Source organism: Hydractinia symbiolongicarpus, chromosome 8, assembly GCF_029227915.1.
Source record: "Hydractinia symbiolongicarpus strain clone_291-10 chromosome 8, HSymV2.1, whole genome shotgun sequence".
NCBI classification, from domain to species: domain Eukaryota; kingdom Metazoa; phylum Cnidaria; class Hydrozoa; order Anthoathecata; family Hydractiniidae; genus Hydractinia; species Hydractinia symbiolongicarpus.
The window spans coordinates 2,155,914-2,178,966 of NC_079882.1; the positions used below are offsets into that span (position 1 = coordinate 2,155,914).

A 23,053-nucleotide genomic window follows, 5' to 3' on the forward strand; every position below is an offset into this window, starting at 1 on the left:
TCTTGTCGATGCATTTTAGAAGTTGTGGTTGCGGTTTTTTTGGGTGAGGGAAGGGGGCGGGTTTCTCTTTGTTTTATTTGCAATCATCATAACAAATAATCTTTAATTATAAATATTTTTAATTTGTTTGTTGAAAGGTATTCTGTAAGTCAAGCATTTGTAATGATTTTTATATTTTTACGAATTGATAAGGTTTTCTTTGTTGTGTTAAACCTATTTTCTCTAAATTTTGTGGGTGCAACACACCAGAAGTGCTGAGACAGCAATACAGCTGAAGCTATGTTACAACCAACACGAAAATAATAAAATGGCGCTAGCATAAGTTTGAACATTTTTGTGTTGGTGGTTCCTGCTTGCATTGTTAGTGTTTGAGTTTTATGTGGTTGACCTTAATAATTTTAAGCGGTATAACCTTTCAATGTTACCCAACAGGTATACCAGAGTCGTTAGTCGTTTGTTAACTTGTTGCAGCTAGCCTCTAAAACCATATAGAGGGAGCTAAATAGAATAGCTAGCTAGAGCTAGCTGGCTGGAACTTGCCAAATTAGGATAGTAGCTTTAGTTAGAACATTTTCCATAGACTAGTTCGGAGAGCAACTCCTATTTAGCAGATTGGGAGCAACTTTAGAATACCATCACAGCTTTTTAATTTGTGGCCAACACGAGCCAACGAACCAACAAGTCAACGAACCAACATAGCCAACGAACCAACTTCTTAGCCAACAAGCAAACATAGTCAACAAACCAACATAGCCAATATACCAAACAACCAACATAGCCAACAATCCAACAGGCCAACAAACCAACATACAGTACAGGATCTTTCCCAGATCGGGTGGAGTGTCACCCGATTGAGTTAATTACTTGTTCGAGTGAGTCAGCACTGGCGTCAATTTTTCATGACCACCCGATTGAATGAGTCATATCTGGTGGTAAATTTTTAGCTAGCTAAATACATAACAAACCAAAGGGGCATATGAGAGACTTAGTTCTTGCCTAGCAAGTCAGCTTAAGCTCTAGAGACAACTAACTAGCTATGTTAAAGATATCAATATTTCTCTACTATACTTTGTGTCAGATATGATAAAAATATGGACATTTTTCTCTATATAGCTTGCTATACTGGCTTCTTACTAAACTAATTCCAAGTACATGTCTATAAGACAACTAAAATGAGCTTCAAAGCCTCAACATCTGCAACCTAGACTGAAAATATGCACCATGTAGTCAATCCAACTCAAGAAATTATCAATTAGAATGCCACAGTGAATTTTTTTTATTGGTGAAACGGCGCAAAATAAGTTTATGACTTAATGAAAACAAAAATTAAATTGCACTTTTGGCCAGCGTCTTGCACTTTAAAAAAGCGATTTTAAGCAAGAAAAATACTCATCCGATTCAGGTAAGTCTCTCCTGATCAGGTGGTTGCGCACTCACTGGATCGGGTGATTTACCCCGATCGGGGGACAGTCACTTGATCAGGGAAAGATCCAGTACTGACATAGCCAACGAACCAACATAGCTAATAAACCCTAAACCCTAACCCTAACATTATGTTTAGTGATTTCTTGTTGTATTCTTCCGCGGTAGCTTGAAGACTACCACACGTAGGAGGGGATGGGGACTAGGAAATAGTCGTTGGATCGTTGACTCAGTGGATTCATTCTAGGTCTAATAAATTAGTCAATGGCTCGTTAGTTCTCCGCTACCACTGCCCAACATTAAAATAATGAATTATATGTAATACTGGGTAATAAATATTTTAAAAAAAAATGTTGTTTCGGGTTGATTCGGATTTTTCGGGCAAAATTTTGAGTTTTTTTTGAAACACCGGAAGACGTCCGACAGCCCCAGTGGTTTTGCGGTGTTTCCAGCGAGTCGGCACCCTTGTTTGTGAAACAAAGGAGTCGTAACAAAGTTAATGTATTCTTAAGTCAAAACAAACTAAACAAATAATAATGAAACGTCAAATAATAATGGACCGTCAAAAGCAGCTAGGTTTGATAGAATGTTTTTATATTAGCTAATAAAATTTTGGTGAATAAGGGAGCAGCGATATGCAGCGAAAACCATGTTTAGAAGAGAAAGAAATCTTGGAGATAGCTAATTAGACTATGGCATAACCTAATATGCAGTTATCCCTGACTGTCTTACTTGTAAAGGCAAATAATATTTATTTTGCTAAAGCATGTTATGCAAGTTTTCCCATGCTTCACTGTTTAAAACTATGGATATTATTATTTACAGTGGTGAATGAACGTTTGGTAGGGTTTAGTGCAAGCTCCTAGGCATGTTTACAAAAATTTTAAAAAGTCTTGGTAGTAATTCAACAATTCTTTAAAATAAATTTCATCAATTATTTTGATATAATGTAACTTGCCACTATCTTACTTGCACATGCAGTTTTCGTCATTAGGAAAACAATTTGGTTGTTACTGCCTATAGCTATTACAATAAATGTTTTTGAGTGGAAATATGATTCTTCATCAAAATGTTTTAAAATAATAGGAGGTGGTTACAGTACACATTATGTAGTTGTTTCTTTGTAAGTAAGAAAGAGGCAAAACTTAGCATACAGTATATAAATAATATAAAATTTAAACAACCTAATTGAGTAACAGCTTGAATGGGATGTACTGTGCTGGTAATTAAGAAGAGTTATCTTTTGTTAAGATAGCTTTATGAAAAAAAATATCCTTGTACATGCTGTTGCACTCTCATTGGCGTAATTTACCCATACGATGGTACAGTCTATGTACAGCAATGCTAGAAGTTGTGTTAGGATTAACGATTCACTTAGTGATGAATTTAGTGTAAATGTTGGTGTACATCAGGGTTCTGTACGTAGTCCTTTGTTGTTTGTTCTAGTCTTAGAAGCGCTATCATTTCCTGAATAATGGCAAGTTTTAAAGGTAATGTTAACAATACTTATAGATGCTTAGATACTGTTCTTGTTAATTGTGTGTAGTAAATATAGTATAGTTATGTCATTCTTATGTCTTTTTTCTAGTTAACATTAAATGGGGTAAGACAAAGTTTGATAATGTGTTAGTCAATCAAGGGGAAGCTCCAGAAGTTTTCCAAGCTCAATTATTCGCACTGTCAGGTGTTCCACTGGAGCGACAAAAAATTATGGCGAAAGGAAAAGCTTTGAAGGTGAAGGTTCAGTTCCTATTGACATTGTTATTAATAAGAGTCGTACAAATGGATCGGGGTCCATGTGTCTCTCCTTTGATCTACAAATGTCATACAAACATAGCAATTTATCAAGTAGACAACTGGCTAAAATGTCAATACTATTCTCACTAAGCAGAAAAGATTGAGTCATATTTTAATAGTCTCCAGCATACTAAGCTACGGTTTAAACACACAGCCTGCAATTGCAGAAAACACGCTATATCAGACTGCTGGTCAGAGACAACTAAATTAAACTTCTATCAATTGTTTTCTTGATTTTCTAATGTTTAATATCAAATCATAATCTTAGTCTAACATATGTTTTTGTACTGCACAGGATGGTTCTTGGGATGGATTTGTATTAAAAGATGTAAGTTTACATTTGTATCACACACATTTTTCTTCTTTTGGAAAGTTGTCAAGTGGATTTGGAATTCCTTGCGAAGACATACAAATGCTTTTTTTCATTAAGCAAAACTTTGAACTCATGCTACTAAATTTAACATAAAAAGTAAACTTAAAGGTTATTTTCTGTTTTAAGAAAGGTGATATGGTTACTGTTGTTAATGTGTTTATTATTGTGCATAGGGAATGACCATACTGATGATGGGAAGTGCAGATGAATTACCTGCTGCACCTGTTCAGAAAACACAATTTGTAGAAGATATGTCTGATTCTCAGTTAGCAAAAGCTGTAAGTAATTTGCTTTTACAGACTTTCTTGTTTGATCTGCACATGCATTAATTTTTCTAAATAACTTCATTCAGACTGACTTACCTGCTGGATTGACAAACTTAGGTAATACATGTTATATGAATGCTACAATACAATGTTTAAAGAATGTTCCAGAACTTAAGCAAGAATTAAAAAGGTAGGGAATGGTATCAATTAATTTTGAATTAGACGAAACCTTTGAGTGTTGCTCCTTACTTGATTGAAGAGCTTTACAGTAAGAACCTAATCTATCTAAGCAAGAAAATTTTTAGAGAGTTGGTGCATTACTTTTAGTGTATATAATATGCTCTATGATTTTGTGTTTATTCTTACGTTTTGTTGCTTAATAGTGAAACTTAAACTTCTTGTGCCATTAAGAGTTTTTATGAACTTTTAATCTAAGCAAGAAAATTTTTAGAGAGTTGGTGCATTACTTTTAGTGTATATAATATGCTCTATGATTGTGTGTTTATTCTTACGTTTTGTTGCTTAATAGTGAAACTTAAACTTCTTGTGCCATTAAGAGTTTTTATGAACTTTTATCAATTTTCGATTTTGTAATTTTTGTTAAGGTACAATGGACAGCTTAGTTTTGGTGGTATCATGGCAAATCCATCAGATGCTGTCACCATATGTTAGTACCAACACATTCCTTTATGAAATTCCTGCTTTTTCTCAATTCACATTTAATATTAACTCTGTCATGCTGTAGAGCTGTAGAGATTTTTATATCTGGAAGTAGCACAAGATGTTTATCTGATAATCTCAATAAACTATCGCAAGTCAGTACTGTTATAATGTGCAAATGAATTTAACATTGCAATTTTGGTTGGACTTTCTTAACAATGAGTTTAAATTATTTTATTATTTTAGCATTGAGAGATCTGTATTCAATGATGGATAGAGCTGCTGATAGTTTCCCTCCTATTATGTTTTTACAGGTACTGCATATCTATTATTATACATTTGCTTAATTTTGACCATAGAATTCACCTGTTGTAGTTCTTTAACAAACTTTATCGTTATAATTTGCGTATCTATATATTTCTGCTTCAGGTTTTACACACAGTATTCCCTCATTTTGCTGAAAAAACTGAGCAAGGTGTTTATCAACAACAAGTAGGTTTGATCTCACAGTCTTTTATTTCTTTCTCATTGGATGTTGTAGCTACTCTTGTAAAGAACAAGTTGTTGTTTGATTGAACGCTTTTTTACAAGCAACATTGCTGAGCGGAGAAATAGACTGAGTACTAATTTGGGTCAAAATCTAAGCAATTGCTAAGCAACTAGCTAGGATTAACATGTGAAATGTTAAGCGACCAAGGCTTGAACTTAACAACTTTTAAGCTAAAAATAATTTTTTTTTACCTTTGGCACTGACGCCGAAATAAAATACTAGACTTGCTTTGCTTATATAAAAAACCGAAGTAGCTAAACTCATTTTTTCATACTTCAGAGTGAATCTTAATGAAAATAAGAAATTTAAACAGATAATTAATTGCTTCTTCTTTTGGTTTCTTAAGTAATTTAGCAACCGTGCATAATGTAGCATTTTTGGTTGAAATGTAGCATTTCAACCAATCAAAACGTGTGAATTGTATTATTAAGAATCAACAGGAATCGTCTGAACTGCTTCATTTGATTTTGATCTACTTTTATTTGGATTTCTTCCTTTTATGCGGAAGAGTATGACGAAGTCTAACCTTCTGACTTTAAAAATACGCATGTCCGGTAGATATTTCGTAATGCTTGCATCTCCGGTAGATATTTCGTAATGCTTGCATCTTCTAGGTGTACTTTATTTTAGGATGCCAATGAATGCTGGAACCAATTGGTCCGCATGTTGCATCAAAGGTTACCTTCAATTAAACCAAATGAAGAAACTCCTGCAGCAGAAGCAGCGTCAAAACCAGCATCTATGGTTGACCAATACTTTGGTATGAATTTTCTCCTATTTTCATGCACTAAGGCTAAACTTTTTTTAATTTTTTTATATTTTCTTCTTTTTTTATAAGTTGTTATTGTTGTTGGCAGTGTTGTTGGTGTTGTTAGTGTTGTTGGTGTTGTTAGTGAAGTGATTTTAAAATAATTTTTTTATTATTTATAGGTATCGATATGAAATCATCGTATCTTTTCGACAAGAATTTTCCGTTACTTTGTATTGTAGTAGAATGAATTGATTTTTTGGATTTAAAGCATTCTAGCATGTTTTTAACTGCTTTTTTTCCTGAACTTAAAAAAATACAGATTAAAATGTGACGAGTCTGCAGAAGAACCTGAAACTCACTCGACAGATCAATTATACCAACTGAGTTGTTTTATTTCTCAAGGTAAGTTCTAGTAAAAAGAAAAACACACATCTAACCGATATGTTTTGATCATTGATGATGAAATTCGTATTTTATTTCAGATGTCAAATACATGCACACTGGTCTTGTATCGGTAAGTAAAACATTGGGACTTGTCTCACTGACACACTTTGTATCACTAAAACTTGTACTTTGCATGAAACAACAGATTACTCTTCTTTATTGTTTGTTTTATTTTTATTTGCAATTTGTAGAGACTGAAAGAATCTATAACGAAACATTCGCCATCTTTGGGTAGGGACGCATCTTATACAAAAACAGTACGTTACGTTGTTTACCTTTTTTCGTGCTAAATAATGCACTTACAATGCGTTGGTAATATATGTTTTTATTTTGATAATTTAGTCGGTTATAAATCGTTTACCGGCATATTTGACGATACAATTCGTACGCTTTTTTTACAAAGAAAAAGAAAAAGTAAACGCAAAAATTTTAAAGGTATGTGACGAGTTTTTTTTTCTGTTTTTAAGTACTACGACACTCAACATTCCAGGGAAAACAATTTTTCCTGTACTAAACCAACTTTTGCTATTTAAGAGCTTTTGTACTAAAGCATTTGTTACCAACCAATGTGTTTGTAGCGTTTGATATGTCAGGCGGTCTCCATTCAGAACTTTCGTACACGCAGTTAGTGGAAATGTTGCGAAAATTTAACATTTAACATGTAAAAGCAATGACAAAAATGACTGTGATCTTGAAAAGTCATTTTAACAACGAGAATTGCAAAACTCCTTGCGGTTAGCAAGTGAAAGCTTGGTTGCTTTTTTTTTCCATGTTAGGTTGCTTCTGTTTGCCATGATTTCAAAATATTTATACTGCGCACATGCGCAATAAACGGTCATTTATAGTTTTTGTGTTTTTTTTTATCTCAAACTCACTGTCGTGGATTTTGACCTGATTTGAGACATCGTTTCCCGTGTACCCTATTTGGTTTTACCGCATTTTTTTTAGAAAATTTCCCGTCTTAAATCAGTAGTCGATATTTCCGTCGTGGCCATAGGAAGCATTTAATCGCTACAACTGGCTATTTTGTATTTTCAGGATGTGAAATTTCCGCTCAACTTAGACGTATATGAACTATGCAGTCCTGAGCTTAAAACAAAACTTAAGGTTATGAGGGACAAGTTTCAAGAAGAGGAGGAGAAAGTGGCTGAAAAGGTTACTAACACTTCTAAACGCTGACTCGTGTTTGTTTAGCTCACTACGTTTGCAGCGTAACTTTTTGTTTTTTTATTAATAGAAATTAAAAATGATAAAAGATGAGAAACAGGAAAATGGCAACAAAACAGAGACTGTTTTACCTAGTTCCTTTGCTGATGGTAAGCGTAATTTTTTCTCCCAATTTTTTCAAAGCTTCTAAGGTTAGTTATTAACCATATTTTTTGTACAAACAGAATGTCAAGTAACTTGTGAAAAAGCAACATTTCTTGTTGCAAGAATCCGAAAGACGCGACCCTTCTAACTTTTTCATAATTTTAAAAATAGAAATGTTTTCCTGATGTAAAATTGTATCCCATATTAGCCTAGTCTTTTCCTTGTTTTTAGACATTGGGTCAAACAATAGTGGATACTATGAACTGTCAGCTGTTTTAACTCATCGTGGAAGATCTTCTTCGTCCGGCCATTACGTGGCTTGGGTTCGTCGTAAAGGCGGTATGGACACTAAAATTATACTAAAACACTGAAAATCGCGCGTTTTCGTGATAGATGTATATAAGTTCATAATCAACATAATTATTTTAAGGACAAAATTGGAAAATTTTTCGTTATAAATAAAAAGACAAATCTACATGGCCACATTATAAAGGTTGTTGTAGAGAATATTTGCATCCTTCTTGAGTTTGACTTCAATCTTGATAATCTTCAGAGGTCGAGCAGCGCACGCCAACTTGTTTGCCCTCTGCACCATCAAACTCGCATTTTCTACTGTGTAATTCATACATTCGTTGATTTTACTTTTTGCTTCAACTTTTAGGTGAGAATTTTATTGTTTGCGTCAATTGCGTAAGCAGCTGTGTCGTTATTTCTGCAACTTTAGAAGCAGTGTAATTATGTTATCACTGCCAGGTGGATCAATCAACTTAACCTATTTAAACATATTTCCCGCGTGCTAGTTCGCGCAATAATTTGGAAATGCACAACAAATTAGTACATCTATTACATACAAAAGGAGTGTACGCGAAAATTTATTTGCGCACAGATGTTTTCGTTAAAAGTAAAATATAGAATGCGATGTATAATTGACACAACATTTTAAGTTTTATCAAGTTTGTTGTTGTTGTTGTTGTTTTGTTTTATTGATGAACAAATAAAGAATTTATAAAGAAGGCAAATTACTCGCTAATTTTCTTTACTTTTTAGACGAGTGGCTTATGTGTGATGATGATAATGTTAGTAATGTCACCTCGCAAGATGTATTGAAATTGTCTGGAGGAGGTAAAAAACAGAAATTTCTTGTTGTCGTGTTACGGTTACAGAATAAATCCACCTTCTTTGTGTTTCATGTATATTTTAGGAGATTGGCACTGTGCTTACGTTCTATTATATGCCCCAAAGAAGTTAACTATAACTGAATAAACGAGCCACTGCTTTTCTCGCCAGTGTGAATTGGCTTCAACCTCGTTTTGTACTAGAAAACCCTGGCAATATTATTGTGGAGGTGCTATCAAGAAGGGGAAGAAGAAGAAGAAGAAGGAGAATTCATTTTATTTCCTAAACATTTCTTACACATTTTCAATGTACCGAATGCTGATTTCTAAATAACTTAATGTCAACATTTTTTTTGGAACCTCCCTAAAGCAGGCACTTATGCGGTACCTTTTCATTTTAGGGCTTGTTTCCTTGAAAAGGTGAAAACCATTAAATCGAGATTCCATGCGTCCGGTCCTAGACACTGAAAATATTAAATTAATAAAAAGGTTTCAGGTTACATGGACTAATTCTTTACGCTACCCATCTCTAAGAAAAATTACCGAATGTCTAAGAAATAGAATCTTTTTACAGAATTTTTTTAAAATAGGAAGCAGCATCACTCAACAAAAATATTTTAATCCTTAGCAACAAAAATGTTTGCAAATAAGTACTTTATAACGTACTTTTTTATGTTCGGTTTGTAACACTGCTGCTATACACGCTCTTTTTGTAAGAATATGGTTTATAAGAATATCGGGCTGGTATTTCAAGTTAAAAAAAATAGGTCTATTGTTTAAAACAATGGAGAGATAAGAATAATGAGTAGCCTGGTTAGAATTAGAGTATTCTTATAAAACTGCCACTCGCCCTTTTATTTCACCTACTGTCACGATATTAAAAAAACAAAAACAATAGAGAAACTTTAAATGTTTGCAAAAATTTAATCCATAATCTCTACGTAATTAAACACGTGTTATGTTTAAGTTGAATAATTCGTAGATAACATCGCGACGTGTGAAAATAGCTTTTAGTTTCAAAAAGCTCAATCTTCGCCAAAATTATAGATTCCTTGAACCTCAATCCCAGGTCTACTTTCGCGCTAGGCACAATTAGAAAGCAAAAAACAAATCCAGCAAGTAAATTTGGAGCAGTACTAACGTTCCTAGAATCTTCTGATAAAAGTAGTTTCCTTCAACACAAAGTCAAAGTACGAGACGAAAAAGTAAACTAAACTTGTTGAAATTGTTTAAAAAATTCGTAACCTCAAACCCAGGGCCTATCAAAAAAGTTCAGAGATTCAGGTTGCATTCAGCTTTTAAAGGCAATCTTGTTCCCAACCAAGTATAATATAGTTCTCATTAAGAAAAGTCAGCTAGTTTTAGCACAAGGTTTTAGGCGTTCTTTGCCGGGCGATTAATTTATTCTCAATATTTTTTTAGTTGTTTTGAAGTGCTGCGAATTTTGGAGTGTACTCAAACTATTGTTACTCTTTTAAAGATGAGTCATTTAATTTTTAAAATTGTCATCAAAAACACTATGTCCCAGGGCTTCTTTTTCGCTTCCTGGAGAAGCTCTTGGACGAGATTGATCATAAATTAAAAGATAAAATTATTGCAAACAATCGTAAAAAGTCTTCACTACTTAAGATAAGTGGAATTTTTTGAGGTACAGTCATTACATATGCAAAGTTATAGCGATTCTAAACCTCGTTCCCAGGGCATTTTACGTTGTCGATGAAGTTGATCACTCCGTAATAATGGCTCCAGGGGCCACAAGACAATGGAGTAGAGGTTGAGCGGTCCGTGTAAAATCATTTGTACTCTGATATTTAGTTTTTTAAATTTCTTTGGTAAAAAATATACAATAGAATCAGGTATGTTATTTATGTTAGAGGGTGTGTCATCTTTATACACGAAACAGAGTCAAAATTGGGTATATTTAGGAAGAGTAATGCAAGAATAAAGAAACTGACTTTGTTCCCATATCTTTTTGTTTCTCAACAGCGCTAAACACTCCGTTGTCCAAAACTCGAAAATGCCACAGCTGCTGGGACCGAAGTTGGGTAAATCATAAAAATAGGTTTGTTATTACATTTACCTGTTTCTAAAATCAACAAAGTGGAGATTTGTTATCCACGTGATGTTAAATAAAACTAGCTTTATTACTTCCGTACAACATGACTATCTTTGCGGGTCATGTTGACATTAAATTATAATTGGTCCATTTTTTTAATCCCTTCTTCTTAGAACTGTGACATAAACACAATTAATAAAAACATTAAGAATCATTTCTGCAGCGTGACGTGAAGAGCGAGGACAGGGGACTTAACCAAGTCCACATTGGGAAAAAACTAACATGCATAATATTTAACACAACATCTTCTACAACACACATATTGCAACTTTGCTAATGTCACAAGAAGAGATGAACAGCTACAAACCTGAGGAAAAAATAGCTATCTTTTCTACCTATGATGTTGAAAAGAATGGGAAGGGTAAAGAATGCTTTCTTACAGTTGTGGACGCTGAAAATCTGCAAACTGTCGTGGACGTAAAAGAGACTTTACATTTGACTTGCTGTCTGGTTTGTTTTCTATGTTGCGCTTTGGTGGCGTTGTTCGTGTATTTATCAAGTTAGTTTACGGAGATGCTATGTTTAGTTGAATCCGCAAGCAAATAAAAACTCTGCGCTGTGTAGCTAAAGAATGGAGTTATTGAACTTTAAAGATATTTCTTTTAAATATAAAAATAGTTTTTATATGAAATCATAACAAAAATTAGTTGTAAAAACATGTAAATGACACGTAAGAAGCTTTGTAAAATGGTTTATAAACTTTCGTTCACATCTTGAAGCTGTAGATCTTGCTCTTCCTCAGTCGTTTCTGATGTCACTACGCCTCGTGTTTCAGGCAGGACCAGTAGGCCTGCAACCGCTAGCAGAGTTGCTATGCCCATAAATGCGAATGGAACGGACTTATGTAATGATCTAAGCCCCTTGGCGACCCATGGTGCGCTGGCTGCTCCTATCCTGCTTGTTACTTGTAAAAATCCCATTCCTTCTGCCCGAACAGCCGTTGGGTATATCTCTACAGACCATGTGTATATGGCGTCGAAGCTTAGCGTGATACACATTTTTCCTAGCAAACCTATCACAACGCGTACATACTTTGCGTCCCCTGTATCTGGCACGAATGCAACAAGAATGCAAGCGATGCCACCAACTACCATAGGCATTATAACAGTTTTTTTTCTTCCAAAGCGTTCACAAAAATCAATAGCCATTACCATTGCTGGAAATTCGATCGCACTAAACAATACATAATTCCTATATAAGGAACCACCTAAATCGTCTGCTGCCAATGACAACCCATAATACACCATTCCATTAACCATCCAACCGTAACCTTGTGTTAAAGTTTTAATAGCCATTCTTCGAGTCTTAAACAAATCCAATGGGCTGGACTTGTGTGCTTCCACACTCTTTGGTGCCGAACAAATTCTAACACCGGAAGGGATTTCTCGTTTATTCCATTTAGCAATGTTCTCCAGAATATTCATGGCTTCGTCAACTTTTCCGTGTAAGCGTAGCCAACGCACAGATTCAGGGATAAATTTGAAGAATAACAATACAAATACATAAGGTACTGTACACACGATAAACAATATTTTCCATTCTCTAATGAAATAAGCTTTTAAGCCTAATATACACAAACCCAAAGTGAAAAAAACCCACAAGATAATCCCGGCCAAAGGTCGAAACCTCGAGCCTACAACTTCAGATATCAAGATGAACATTTGCACTGATGTACCCGGTGTGAAAAATCCCACTGCAAACCGACATAAAATAAACAACGTAATATTTGGAACAAACGACGTGACGAACCCAATAAGTATCACCATAACCATGCAGGGAAACAACACAATTTTGCGCCCATAGTTATCCGCTACCCAACCTAAGACAACTGCGCCAATGCCCCACCCGATGAATAAAATTGAGGTTGTTAAATGTACTTGCCATTCATTGTCGCAATTTATATCAAACTGAGTAACTATGGAGTATTCTTTGGCTTCTGTATACTCCCACTCTGACCTGGGGAGGTTGCACCGAGTTTTATCATCGCCATCAAACGTTTGGTTTGATGTGCAAACTGTACCGTTTTTTATGCATCTCCATGGTGGATTGAGTGCAGCGAAATACATGATTAAAACTTGGTATGTTGCAGGAATCAACATAATGCAATAAATTGCATCTAACAGCCATTGATATCGTTTGAATTCACCAACATGTGTCAACATTTGGTCGACTGTTACTTCAGTGTTTTTACTCGCCACAAGCTCTTTTTCTTCCTCCATATTTAGTTAAAAGTACGTTTTTTCAAACGCAATCTATAAAGGTTCGAAATCTGTCGATAGAACAAGCTGCGAAAAAAATCAAGCCTTGTAATTATCGAACGACTCTCAGTTTGTTGCTTTTTATGTTAAAAAAGCGTTTTCGAATCAAAAACTACTTCCAACTCATTAATTTCAATAAATAGCTACAAATGAATGCTTTCGTGGATTATCATGAAGATAAACTCAAGTTTTTTCAATAATCTTTTTTTACAATAACAACTCAGTTGTTTACTTATTTTAAGAGGAGGGTATCATTTTCATGTCAATTAATTTTATAATGTGTTTTTCATTGTCATGACCTATCTTAACGACTTGTTTTTTAACAACTTATATCAACCTTTTTTGCTTTTATATTAACACTGTCACGACTTTAGCGTGATTCACAGGATCTAAGTTAGTTGTCAATGCGGGTTTTTTTTCAATGCGACACAAGAATGTTATATGGATGAGGGTAAGTATGCGAAAGCGCATGCGTTGTAATAAGGAAAAGAACTTGTGCTAACAACCTCAAATTTAACTTTTACTATGAATATATTCTTTTCTTTTCTTTATAGCCTGCGAGCACAAAAACAGTTCAGATGATGTACAGTGCGACGACGACGACTTCACAAAGCAACATTGGCAAGCTTCATACACTGTTTCTGCCCAGGAACATGTTTCATCTTAAATCTTAAAGGCTATGCCACAAGGGAATTAGCAAGTTTAAAGAGAACTACTGGAAATCGCAAAAATAATAATATGAAAGAAATCTTGGAAGAATAGAATATGTAAATTACTCAACGAATACGGAATTCTTTTCTACAATACGTTAAGGTTATATATTTTAAGGAGATGTCAACATCCCCAGATCTTGCTGTATCTGAATATTCCATTAAAATACCTGCAGATGAGGTTGCGGGAAGATACTTTGAAGTACTCATTTTAGTAGATAATTCAGCAAAAGACATATTGTTTTTTAATAAGAATTTTTATTCTCAGATATAACTCAAAAGATGTCAAATATAAAGAGTATAACGCACAAAATATCTGCTACCATGACAACTTCTTTCGTAGAAAAAAATTGGTTCAAAGAACAATCACTCTTCTAGTTTACACACTAGCCTAAATTTCTATCTACTACTAACGGTTTTATCGCTTTATAAATGAACGTATAAATAACTGTGGAGGGACAACGAAGTGTTTAACTTTCCGTGTTTTTTTTTACCATCTGAAACCAACTGAAAACTTGTCAATATATTAATGTGAAACTACTTAGCACGGAAGACAAAATGTGAAATTAGGGGTGGCTTGAGTAACAATTAAGCACGCATACTATTCTCGTTTCCAGAGCTCTTTTGGGATAAAACTTCGAGTTTATCTCAAGGAGCTCTGGGGTCGTGCACGTATACCACAATTGGGTTATCGGAAATATATACAGCGTATTCACTCGGTTTATGTCGTTATTTTGAGACTTCTTACTTTTGTTGAAAGCAGAAAGTTTATTGTAAATGCAATAATCTTCCTCTCAGGGGAGAGAATGAGATGAACAATGCATTCCTTCTAACTTACAAGTGTTTTTTTAGGGAAACATCCTTATAAAAAATAGCGCAGTAGTTAAGAGCTTTTGCTGCTTCGCGATACGTTTTTTGATCGTCATGAACGACGGTTTACAAGAGTCGCATAACTAAACAAAAAACCTTCGCGATCACACATAAAAGAGGACGCAATCTTAACCTCGTTCCCAGAGTCTTGTTGCCCCTGAGCCGTTATTACGGAGTGTCCAATATCGACGCTATCAACTTTATCAACAAGGCAAAGTTCCCTGGGAACGAGGCTGGACACAAAAGTGTTTAATGGCGGGAAAGTAATAAAGCTATATTTGAATACCCTGTGCTATTTACAAATAGGATTAATTATGGAAATTTATGCAACTTTAGCTACCTATTGTAATACAAAAACAACCTGCGAAAATGCGTTTTATATTTGGTGTTTTATCTCTGTGACATAAACTCGTCCTTTTACTTAGCCAGCTGAGCTGAGTATATTGAAAGTTGTTCTGCCCAGATTGCGAAAACGGCCTCTGCTTACAACCGGGACAGCCGGATTATGTACGCATGGTCCGATTATGTTTTTTTGCACTGGTTATGTTGTGGTGACCGGATTATGAACGCTGATATAATGGCTGGTCAGGCAGGCTGTGACTCATTTTCTTCGAACTTTTGTGAATTAAACATTCTCTGGAAGATAGAACACCCCTAAAAATTAGACATGGCGAAAGAAAAAAGTCTCAACGTAATTCTTATTATAAACTACTCTTGTAGTAAATACATTTCAACAAAATATACTTTGAAATAACTAAATTTCACGGAACCTAAATTATTCTTTTTGCGGGAATTAAGTTTGGTGAAAAGTTATTAAACTTGCGAATCCCAAAATTTCATTTGAGAACAACAACAACTTTGCCACGAGGGCTATTTGCTTGTCAGAAGTGATGATGAATGATATGAACTTGGTCGATTATGTGCGTTCTGTAATAAGTGAGAAATAATACAAAAATATCCTATATAAGCCGGTCGACCCCGATTACGTTCGTTCTATAAGTCTCGAATAATATTTGACCATTTCGGAGATTATGCGCCATTATGGATTTTCGAAGCCCGTGGTGCAAGTTGAACTTTGAACCCTATATGCCGTAGTAGAAAACTCTCTTAAAACACACAAAAAGAAACGAGTTTTGTATACACTCTTAGCGTGTTTAGGTCTTCGTAATGTTTTTTATCTAAGTAACATTTATTTAAGCGTATTGCTTTGATCTATTAATGAATTATAAATAGCAATTAAATACACGTGTAGGACGACTGAGTGTGTTTTATTATTATTTAAGGCTAAAGTGGATATTTATTCAACTTTAAACATATTTTTACGATCGAATTACAGTCAGGGATAACCGCAAATTAGGCTATAATAGTCTAATTAGTCTACGATAGCCTATTTAGGCGATTTATCTCTCCTAATTAGGCTATCAACATGGTTTTTGCTGCCTATCGCTGTTCTGTTGCATAATCGCAATGATTTTATTAGCTAAAAACATTCTATAGAACCCCCTTTTGATGGTCCAAATATATTTTTCTTTATTATTTGCGCTGTCAGAAGATATAGCGTTTAGTTTGTTTTGATTAAGAACGCATGCGCTGTGTTACGGCTTCTTTGTTTTACGGCCACGGTTGCTTCTGAAAAAAGGGTAAATTTCTTGGCGCATCTCATTAATTTCAATAAATAGCTACAAATGAATGCTTTCGTGGATTATCATGAAGATAAACTCAAGTTTTTTCAATAATCTTTTTTTACAATAACAACTCAGTTGTTTACTTATTTTAAGAGGAGGGTATCATTTTCATGTCAATTAATTTTATAATGTGTTTTTCATTGTCATGACCTATCTTAACGACTTGTTTTTTAACAACTTATATCAACCTTTTTTGCTTTTATATTAACACTGTCACGACTTTAGCGTGATTCACAGGATCTAAGTTAGTTGTCAATGCGGGTTTTTTTTCAATGCGACACAAGAATGTTATATGGATGAGGGTAAGTATGCGAAAGCGCATGCGTTGTAATAAGGAAAAGAACTTGTGCTAACAACCTCAAATTTAACTTTTACTATGAATATATTCTTTTCTTTTCTTTATAGCCTGCGAGCACAAAAACAGTTCAGATGATGTACAGTGCGACGACGACGACTTCACAAAGCAACATTGGCAAGCTTCATACACTGTTTCTGCCCAGGAACATGTTTCATCTTAAATCTTAAAGGCTATGCCACAAGGGAATTAGCAAGTTTAAAGAGAACTACTGGAAATCGCAAAAATAATAATATGAAAGAAATCTTGGAAGAATAGAATATGTAAATTACTCAACGAATACGGAATTCTTTTCTACAATACGTTAAGGTTATATATTTTAAGGAGATGTCAACATCCCCAGATCTTGCTGTATCTGAATATTCCATTAAAATACCTGCAGATGAGGTTGCGGGAAGATACTTTGAAGTACTCATTTTAGTAGATAATTCAGCAAAAGACATATTGTTTTTTAATAAGAATTTTTATTCTCAGATATAACTCAAAAGATGTCAAATATAAAGAGTATAACGCACAAAATATCTGCTACCATGACAACTTCTTTCGTAGAAAAAAATTGGTTCAAAGAACAATCACTCTTCTAGTTTACACACTAGCCTAAATTTCTATCTACTACTAACGGTTTTATCGCTTTATAAATGAACGTATAAATAACTGTGGAGGGACAACGAAGTGTTTAACTTTCCGTGTTTTTTTTTACCATCTGAAACCAACTGAAAACTTGTCAATATATTAATGTGAAACTACTTAGCACGGAAGACAAAATGTGAAATTAGGGGTGGCTTGAGTAACAATTAAGCACGCATACTATTCTCGTTTCCAGAGCTCTTTTGGGATAAAACTTCGAGTTTATCTCAAGGAGCTCTGGGGTCGTGCACGTATACCACAATTGGGTTATCGGAAATATATACAGCGTATTCACTCGGTTTATGTCGTTATTTTGAGACTTCTTACTTTTGTTGAAAGCAGAAAGTTTATTGTAAATGCAATAATCTTCCTCTCAGGGGAGAGAATGAGATGAACAATGCATTCCTTCTAACTTACAAGTGTTTTTTTAGGGAAACATCCTTATAAAAAATAGCGCAGTAGTTAAGAGCTTTTGCTGCTTCGCGATACGTTTTTTGATCGTCATGAACGACGGTTTACAAGAGTCGCATAACTAAACAAAAAACCTTCGCGATCACACATAAAAGAGGACGCAATCTTAACCTCGTTCCCAGAGTCTTGTTGCCCCTGAGCCGTTATTACGGAGTGTCCAATATCGACGCTATCAACTTTATCAACAAGGCAAAGTTCCCTGGGAACGAGGCTGGACACAAAAGTGTTTAATGGCGGGAAAGTAATAAAGCTATATTTGAATACCCTGTGCTATTTACAAATAGGATTAATTATGGAAATTTATGCAACTTTAGCTACCTATTGTAATACAAAAACAACCTGCGAAAATGCGTTTTATATTTGGTGTTTTATCTCTGTGACATAAACTCGTCCTTTTACTTAGCCAGCTGAGCTGAGTATATTGAAAGTTGTTCTGCCCAGATTGCGAAAACGGCCTCTGCTTACAACCGGGACAGCCGGATTATGTACGCATGGTCCGATTATGTTTTTTTGCACTGGTTATGTTGTGGTGACCGGATTATGAACGCTGATATAATGGCTGGTCAGGCAGGCTGTGACTCATTTTCTTCGAACTTTTGTGAATTAAACATTCTCTGGAAGATAGAACACCCCTAAAAATTAGACATGGCGAAAGAAAAAAGTCTCAACGTAATTCTTATTATAAACTACTCTTGTAGTAAATACATTTCAACAAAATATACTTTGAAATAACTAAATTTCACGGAACCTAAATTATTCTTTTTGCGGGAATTAAGTTTGGTGAAAAGTTATTAAACTTGCGAATCCCAAAATTTCATTTGAGAACAACAACAACTTTGCCACGAGGGCTATTTGCTTGTCAGAAGTGATGATGAATGATATGAACTTGGTCGATTATGTGCGTTCTGTAATAAGTGAGAAATAATACAAAAATATCCTATATAAGCCGGTCGACCCCGATTACGTTCGTTCTATAAGTCTCGAATAATATTTGACCATTTCGGAGATTATGCGCCATTATGGATTTTCGAAGCCCGTGGTGCAAGTTGAACTTTGAACCCTATATGCCGTAGTAGAAAACTCTCTTAAAACACACAAAAAGAAACGAGTTTTGTATACACTCTTAGCGTGTTTAGGTCTTCGTAATGTTTTTTATCTAAGTAACATTTATTTAAGCGTATTGCTTTGATCTATTAATGAATTATAAATAGCAATTAAATACACGTGTAGGACGACTGAGTGTGTTTTATTATTATTTAAGGCTAAAGTGGATATTTATTCAACTTTAAACATATTTTTACGATCGAATTACAGTCAGGGATAACCGCAAATTAGGCTATAATAGTCTAATTAGTCTACGATAGCCTATTTAGGCGATTTATCTCTCCTAATTAGGCTATCAACATGGTTTTTGCTGCCTATCGCTGTTCTGTTGCATAATCGCAATGATTTTATTAGCTAAAAACATTCTATAGAACCCCCTTTTGATGGTCCAAATATATTTTTCTTTATTATTTGCGCTGTCAGAAGATATAGCGTTTAGTTTGTTTTGATTAAGAACGCATGCGCTGTGTTACGGCTTCTTTGTTTTACGGCCACGGTTGCTTCTGAAAAAAGGGTAAATTTCTTGGCGCATCCAAAGACTTTTGACGTATAATTTTTAGTCCCGTGAAGCAAACTATAAAAAATTTTGCTCGAACAAAGATGATGTAATGAGCAACAAAGCTCCGAAAGAAGATGGTGCGACTGTTCTGCCCGGATAATGAACATTGGCCTGATTAAGTACGGCAGCTTGCCCCGGTTAAGAACAGGGCAGAAAATACATAATCAGGGCAACATAATCAGGACAGGCCGGCTTATTACTCAAAAAATATTATTTGGCACTTATAAAAGGAACATAATCAGGGCAGGCCAGTTTATATACGACAGTGTAATATTATTTCTCACTTATTATAGAACGAACATAATCGGGGCAGGCCGACTTATGTATGACAGTCAAATATTATTCGACACTTATAGAACGAACGTAATCGGGGCCGACCGGCTTATGTATGACAGTCAAATATTATTCGACACTTATAGAACGAACGTAATCGGGGCCGACCGGCTTATGTATGACATTTTTCTATTATTTCTCACTTATTATAGAACGCACATAATCGGGGAAGGCCGGCTTATGTATGACAGTCAAATATTATTCGACACTTACACAACGAACGTAATCGGGGCCGACCGGCTTTTATATCATTCGTGACAAGCAAATAGGAAAGTATCGCAAATGAAACGAAATTCGCAATTTACGTGGAGCCTTTTTTTCTTTCGCCAGACAGGATGTCTAGTTTCTTACAAATTCGAAGAAAACGTTTGAAAAAACTTTCATTTAAATTTTTCAATCGTCGGAGCTACACTAGTTTTAGTTAAGCCATGGAAGTTCATCGCCAAAAATTTGAACAATTTGCCCGGCGTTACACAGGCACTGGTAAAAGACCAACGAGTGGCACAATAACAAGAGAGTTCGGGAAGAAAATTTCCCAGAACTTAAAAAGCAATGAGTCGGACAGTAAAAAGGGTACAGAAGCACGTCGCTTCAGATTATTGACCCAGAAGTTTAAGCTGATGAACTGCGAAGAGCTGGGAATGGTGGATATTTTGATTGTGCCTTCACAAGAAGCTGTAAGTGAAAAATCGTGATTTCAAATTTTTAGTTCGATGTTCAACAATGTAAGTAATTATTATAACCGTTACTTTTTTCAGAAAAACCATACAAGTAATCAATCGATTCCTGAAGGTTACTTAAGAGTGGCATACGTAGATGAATTCTTTGACATCATACGCTCAATTCACTGTAATGAATTAAAACACGCTGGTGTGAAAAAGACATTCAAAAAGGTATTAGTGTTTTCTTATCAGAATTAATAACTATATTTACATAAAAAATTGTACCCTAGACAAAATATAAAGATTGATACAAATAACTACTCAATTCGTATTTTTCCTACTAAGGTTTCAAGTTCATTTTGGGGTATCCCAAGATCGACTATTGAAGAGTATATCAATCTTTGCGAAACTTGCCACTTAAAACAGCCACAGAAGACTGTACCGCCAATCAAGCCTATTATATCAAATGGCTTCATGAAACGCTTCCAAGTAAGTTCGCACACAACTGAACTAAAATATTCAGAATTTGTAAATAAATCTGTAGATTATCTTATCGAAGCTTGGCCAGGGGAGATTCAGGTGGTTCGTGGTCGTCCTCGCCATCCACAGAGTCAAGGCATGATAGAACAGGCTCATATCAATGTGGAGCATAAAATATCAGTCATGATAGCTGAGTGTGCCAGTGAAACTAAACCTTGGAGCTCGTGGTTGCCACAAATATGTTGTAGGTTGATAACAATAGTTCCGAAATGCAGATCGAATTGTCGTTACTTATTTTTCATTTTTTTAATAGATGCCATCAACACACAACAACACAGCGCTACAGGATTTACTCCGTACGAGCTGGTATTTGGACAGCCACCATCAACCACAATCATACCGAGTGTTTCAAAACAGTTGAAGGTTATCACTGATTCGAACTTTGATAACGATGAAGACATCGACTTTTTCTCCATACCTGTTAAAGAACAAATGAATTACAAACGTCATGCTGAACAGCCACACGATGGTATGTACTTTTTCTTCAACTGAACTGAAATTAAAATAGACGTTTTATTATGAATTTTGTGTTTAATCTTTGTTGTGAATCAATTGTGTAGGCGAAGAGAATACGAATTCGAAGAACGTCACAAATGAAGCACATGTTATTGAAGACGATTGCAAAACTGGTTGTAAGTACTGACACGTTTTTAAAAAAAAAATATAAAAACTTACAAGTGGACCTTCATATTAATGAAAAATAATCAATTTTCAAAGAAGAAACATATAGTACATAAAAATATTTACCTTGAAAACCATCAACATGGTGCTTTTCCATTCACAAGACAATAAGAAATAGTAACGTCCATACTCAGTTTTTTTATATTTATATTAATAGTTCTTGCATATATTACAGCATTGTCAACACTCCAACGACATTGGACTCCACGAACAACAGCTTCTAAAAAGATAAAAAAAACGAGAGAGGAGATGGTTTAACGGTTTGAGAAAAACCATTGTTTGAATATATTCTGGCTGATATTGTGAATATATACAGCACGTTTTATGTTCGGTTTAGACATAGATTTTTTCAATATGCTAAGGCTGAATCTAGCTTGGCTACCCCAGACCTTTGTTTATATTCATATTATGTTCTTTAACATGGTTTTATCATTTATCAAAAAGGTGAAGCAGAGAAAATTATCGTACTATACACTCTTTTTATAAGAAAACATTTTATCAGAACAACGAAGAATTAACATAAAATAACGAGTGTGAAACCCTTTGTTAGTTCATATTTTTATTGTAAATACTGCTTTATATCGAGAAGAAATGTATCTTTGACTAATGTTTCATGCTAGCTACATTACCCCATACCTAATTTGCGCGAAAAACTTAGCTATATTAAACATCTTCTAGAAGATTTTTTATCAGATTCAAAACCTTCATTTTTATCAGATTACCACGTTCACAGCTTTGAAATTAGTTCTTTGGAATAACAGGTGTTTAAAACGATAAAATAAACTTACCCACGTACATAAAGATTCGTCAATGTTTCATTTACAAAAGTCGGAAGGAAATGCCAATCACAGCCTGCCTGCCATTATATCAGCGTTCATAAACCGGTCACCACGACATAATTAGGGCTAAAAAAACATAATCGGACCATGCGTACATAATCCGGCTGTCCCGGTTGTAAACGGGCCGTTTTCGCAATCTGGGCAGAACACGACCAAACGTGGTTTTCGAGATAATCATAAAAGAAGATAGCAAATCGCCTAAATAGGAGATACTCGCCTAAATAGTCTATGAAAAATCTCCTAACTAAGCTACTAGCCTAATTTGGCGTGATAGCCTAATTTGCCGTTATCCCTGACTGAATTATGCCTCTTACAACGTATGAGGATTTTTTAGAACTTAGTGTGAGGCAGCTGACTGACTTCTTGTGGACTGAGTAATAGTTAAGTTAATCGCCAGAGCTTTTTCTGCAATGGAACTTATTATGCCAATAATTCAAACAAGCTTCACAGAGTAATTTATTTATTCATCATAAAGATTTACACTAGTAATAAATTACTGCTATAATTGCGTGTCCTGATAAAGAAACCGATAAAGACATATATAACAAAATATA

At 34.8% G+C, this 23,053-nt stretch overlaps 3 protein-coding genes and 1 long non-coding RNA gene across 5 annotated transcripts; 2 read left to right on the plus strand and 2 right to left on the minus strand.

The window, feature by feature from the left end:
• The first annotated feature begins 183 nt into the window (after window positions 1-183).
• LOC130655360 (ubiquitin carboxyl-terminal hydrolase 14-like) lies at window positions 184-9,038 on the plus strand. Of its 2 annotated transcripts, none has more exons than XM_057458111.1 (20): window positions 184-432; window positions 2,869-2,912; window positions 3,011-3,156; window positions 3,515-3,547; window positions 3,766-3,870; window positions 3,945-4,048; window positions 4,464-4,525; window positions 4,765-4,832; window positions 4,948-5,010; window positions 5,699-5,828; window positions 5,999-6,017; window positions 6,139-6,221; window positions 6,302-6,333; window positions 6,455-6,520; window positions 6,606-6,698; window positions 7,302-7,418; window positions 7,501-7,579; window positions 7,806-7,913; window positions 8,622-8,696; window positions 8,776-9,038. In XM_057458111.1, the coding sequence occupies exons 2-20, from the start codon at window positions 2,897-2,899 to the stop codon at window positions 8,835-8,837; spliced, it is 1,461 nt and encodes a 486-aa protein (XP_057314094.1). In that variant the 5' UTR covers window positions 184-432; window positions 2,869-2,896; the 3' UTR covers window positions 8,838-9,038. The 2 variants fall into 2 exon arrangements, with proteins under 2 accessions (XP_057314094.1, XP_057314093.1); XM_057458110.1 differs by having other exon boundaries at window positions 184-360.
• Window positions 9,039-11,032: 1,994 nt separating this feature from the next.
• On the minus strand, window positions 11,033-13,296 carry LOC130655359 (solute carrier family 22 member 3-like). Its single transcript, XM_057458109.1, has one exon. The coding sequence runs from the start codon at window positions 13,022-13,024 to the stop codon at window positions 11,498-11,500; it is 1,527 nt and encodes a 508-aa protein (XP_057314092.1). The 5' UTR covers window positions 13,025-13,296; the 3' UTR covers window positions 11,033-11,497.
• A 7,369-nt stretch (window positions 13,297-20,665) lies between these two features.
• On the minus strand, window positions 20,666-22,651 carry LOC130655363 (uncharacterized). The gene is made up of 2 exons (XR_008984636.1): window positions 21,727-22,651; window positions 20,666-21,397 (listed from the first exon to the last, which is right to left on the minus strand). It is a non-coding gene; the product is annotated as an uncharacterized LOC130655363 (long non-coding RNA).
• Window positions 20,906-21,717, plus strand: LOC130655362 (uncharacterized). The gene is made up of 2 exons (XM_057458112.1): window positions 20,906-21,448; window positions 21,540-21,717. Exons 1-2 carry the CDS (start codon window positions 20,914-20,916, stop codon window positions 21,620-21,622), a joined length of 618 nt encoding a protein of 205 aa, XP_057314095.1. The 5' UTR covers window positions 20,906-20,913; the 3' UTR covers window positions 21,623-21,717.
• Window positions 22,652-23,053: the final 402 nt, after the last annotated feature.

What these genes read in the sequence shown, in the direction of transcription:
- LOC130655362 (XM_057458112.1), top strand. Translation starts at nt 20,914, where the DNA reads ATGAAACGCTTCCAAGTAAGTTCGCACACAACTGAACTAAAATATTCA. An exon ending in TGCTGAACAGCCACACGATG is followed by an intron (nt 21,449 to 21,539) that starts GTATGTACTTTT and finishes TCAATTGTGTAG; the next exon opens with GCGAAGAGAATACGAATTCG.
- LOC130655360 (XM_057458111.1), top strand. An exon ending in TTGGGTTCGTCGTAAAGGCG is followed by an intron (nt 7,914 to 8,621) that starts GTATGGACACTA and finishes TTTACTTTTTAG; the next exon opens with ACGAGTGGCTTATGTGTGAT. An exon ending in ATTGAAATTGTCTGGAGGAG is followed by an intron (nt 8,697 to 8,775) that starts GTAAAAAACAGA and finishes TGTATATTTTAG; the next exon opens with GAGATTGGCACTGTGCTTAC.
- LOC130655359 (XM_057458109.1), bottom strand. Translation starts at nt 13,024, where the DNA reads ATGGAGGAAGAAAAAGAGCTTGTGGCGAGTAAAAACACTGAAGTAACA.